Source organism: Gossypium raimondii, chromosome 5 (assembly GCF_025698545.1).
Source record: "Gossypium raimondii isolate GPD5lz chromosome 5, ASM2569854v1, whole genome shotgun sequence".
Lineage (NCBI taxonomy): Eukaryota > Viridiplantae > Streptophyta > Magnoliopsida > Malvales > Malvaceae > Gossypium > Gossypium raimondii.
The window spans coordinates 10,950,523-10,953,758 of record NC_068569.1 but is presented as its reverse complement, the minus strand read 5'-3'; the positions used below and the strand labels follow the sequence as shown (position 1 = coordinate 10,953,758).

The 3,236-nt window shown below is 39.3% G+C and overlaps 1 protein-coding gene across 1 annotated transcript; it reads right to left on the bottom strand.

Annotated features, from left to right (window-relative positions):
* Window positions 1–3,236, bottom strand: LOC105767356 (protein phosphatase 2C 16). The gene is made up of 4 exons (XM_012586864.2): window positions 1,516–3,236; window positions 909–1,256; window positions 710–815; window positions 1–519 (listed from the first exon to the last, which is right to left on the bottom strand). Exons 1-4 carry the CDS (start codon window positions 2,209–2,211, stop codon window positions 185–187), a joined length of 1,485 nt encoding a protein of 494 aa, XP_012442318.1. The 5' UTR covers window positions 2,212–3,236; the 3' UTR covers window positions 1–184.

Sequence of the window (3,236 nt, the reverse complement as noted above, 5' to 3'; positions counted from 1 at the left end):
TGGCAGTAAAAAAACACTTGCTATAGTACATATTAATTTCTGTTCTTGTACACACATTAAAGCCCATAAGAAAAAGTAATGGACCGGAGATATGTATTTCATTAGATGTACTGTCTCTAATATGTCAGGTACTATATCGACTTTGATTTTTAGATGATTGGATTTAGGGGGGTTGAGACTCTGATTATGTTTTGCTCTTGAACTTCCTTCGAGCTTTCAAGTCTACAACAATTACAGAGATGTTGTCCCTGCTACCTTTTTGGATGGCCAGCATCGAAAGGTATTCAGCTGCCGCTTGCGCCGCTGGGTCGATTCCTTTGCCTCTTTCCACCAGAGATGGAACCCCATTCTTTTTATGCCAGAGCAGGATTCGCCGTCGAGCCACCTCGCAAGCTTCCTCATTCGATATCACATCCCACAACCCATCACTGGCTAAAATCAAACATTCATCTTCTCTAGCTCGAGGAATAAACATAACTTCCGGTTCGGGGATAATCCATGGTTTCAAATATCTATCACCTGTTAATTAACATAAAAGAAAACAATAAATGCAACACCAGACTCGAGTTCCATTACTGAATTATTTATCAAACATGTCACAGATATTATCAAGCTTTGGCATCTTGAAACGAAATGGAAAACTTAATCCATTATATTAACACCAAGAGAGGCGGCAGATTATGTCAAAGTCAAACAAAAATAAACATACCAATGGACCTTGACATTGCAAGAACACCGAATACACGATGTCCATTCCACTGTATAACTTTCCCTCCTGATGCCTCAATCCTTGCATACTCATCATCTCTGCTTGGCTGCAAATCAATAAAGCAAACATGTTGGTTTCGATACACAGGTAGCTTATGTTATTTATTTGTAGAAAACCCCAAGAATTAAAATCGCCATACTTTGTGATCACTTGACAAGGCCATGGCTTCTTTGCCACGGCACAAGACTGCTCTTGAATCACCACAGTTAGCAACAACGATATGCGATGAACAAACCAAGGCCACCACAGCTGTTGACCCAACTGTTTCGGGGGCAACAGGTTCGAAACTAGCATCAGAAGCATCTTCATTGCCTTGGCTAATTTTTCCTCCGATCTCATCATCGACCTTTAGAAAGCAACTAGTAAATGTCTTCTCCCATTGCATCTGTCGACTCTCTTTACTAGTGTCATCACATAAATTGTCTTTAATTCTCCCAATCTCTTCTGCCAAAGCCACATGGATGCGGTCACGACAATAGTTTGCCACCTGCATAATATTCCGATAAGCAACTACATAAGGTTAATCACTTTGGAAAAAATTCATGAAAAAGATCAACTGATCAAGAAACCACTTATATCAAAAGAACAAAGATGTTGCAGTATGCAACCATCCAAATTTCCTCACTTTGCAGAGAATGGCCATAAAAAGCATACAGATACAGAACTACCATTTAATGTAGGAACCTTTCAACATTACTTAAAGTAGAGCTAAAATGTAAAACCGGTTTTGTGGAAGAATGTTTTACCTGTGAGCCACCATGACCGTCGTAAACACCGAAAAAGTGCCCAGTAAGGTCAGTCAGACCTTGACTGATTCCATCAAAAACACGATCACCAATAAGCATTTTGATAGGAATCTTCATAAACCGAGGCATTGCAGCAACAGCATCTTCCATTTCTGCTCTTTTTCCAATAATAGACACTGATCCCCAAAGGGGTATACAATCCAACTCAAAAACACTCCGGCTACCTCTATTGAGATTCTTTTCATTAGGCAGCTGAATTACCACTTCTGAAGCCTTTAACTCAAACCCATCAGAAATCTTTAAATCGGGACTCACTGTTGTGAGCAGTACTTCAGCCGTAGGCACCTGATCGATGCTCGACTCTCCCAAAATAATAGCCTTAGCAAGAATTCGACCACTTTCAATTTCCGCATTTTGCAAGCTAATATCAGAACCTGCATTCAAAACCAGCAACCCCTCATTTATAATTCCGTTACTGTCCACTGACAAAATTACATCTTCCTCGCTTTCCTGAACCATCGTTTCACTAGCAGCGATAGACCCATTTCCATTCTTGGGTAACATCTTAGACAAACTCGCTGCATCGGTTACGAGCTTGATTGGCGTGATTTCCACATGGGCTGCGATTCCAGAGTTGTCACCCATAGAGTTACCCAAGCTAAGTGTTACTGCGACTGCCGGAGACATCTCTTCCATCAATTCCCTCCTCTAACTCCACAAACAATTACCACTCGGAATATCTAAAGAGTGAACCACAACAATTTACCAATATTCATCTTAACTATCACCTTCCAGCAACAAACTTGGGATCAAGCCATCAGGTTCTATCAACACTTCCTCCATTGCAATGAATCTCAATGACCCAACAACAATCGTTTTCATAACAAATAAAGAAACAGTACTAAACCACTAAGAACAAAGCTTTTTGACAGGGTCAACAGTTAAAATAAAAGCAAAATGATGATAGGATTGATCAGATCTGGTGAAGAAGCACCTAAGGATCAACCCTTATAATTACTGAAATTTAAAACCAATCCAATCAAGGTGATTAAATCCTATCCACACCAAGCCTACCCATTTTTTTAACAAAAAAATGGAAACAACAAATTCAAAGCTTTATCTGTAATAAACCCAAAAAGCAAAAGGTAGCATAAGAAAGAACCTAGGATAAAGCACAGATAATCACTGGAAAACCCCCTAAAAAGGTAAACTTTTTGGCACATACAAGTTGAGTTTCCTGGATCTAAGGCAAACCCATCTCAGCCTTTTTCTGAAGTAAGGGTCTCTTTCAGTTTCACTCTCCTTATCCTTGCTTCCAACAAACACACACCAACAACCCCAGATAACAAGAACAACAAGAAACTACCAGAATTATATATCTCTACAAAGAAACTACTAAAAAGACTTGATCTTGGACCCCTTAAACCAAAGGAAAAATATCAAATTTATTTGAAGAAAATTATTAAAAAGGATGGCTTGCTTACCGGTAGGAAATGAAGAGACTTTGGGGGCCTAATCATAAAAATTAAAAAATTAAGATAAAAATGGTGAAGCCTCCTTGTATAATTTTTTCCCCTAGATTTTTTGCTATGATATGGGGTAGGGGAGGCTTAGGCTTAGGATTGAGAGAGAAAGAGAGAGAAAGAAGGGGGAAGGAAAAGGAAAAAGAAAGAAAATGGGGGAGGGGAAATGGCTTTTTTGTTACCAAGAACTCCTTTAGG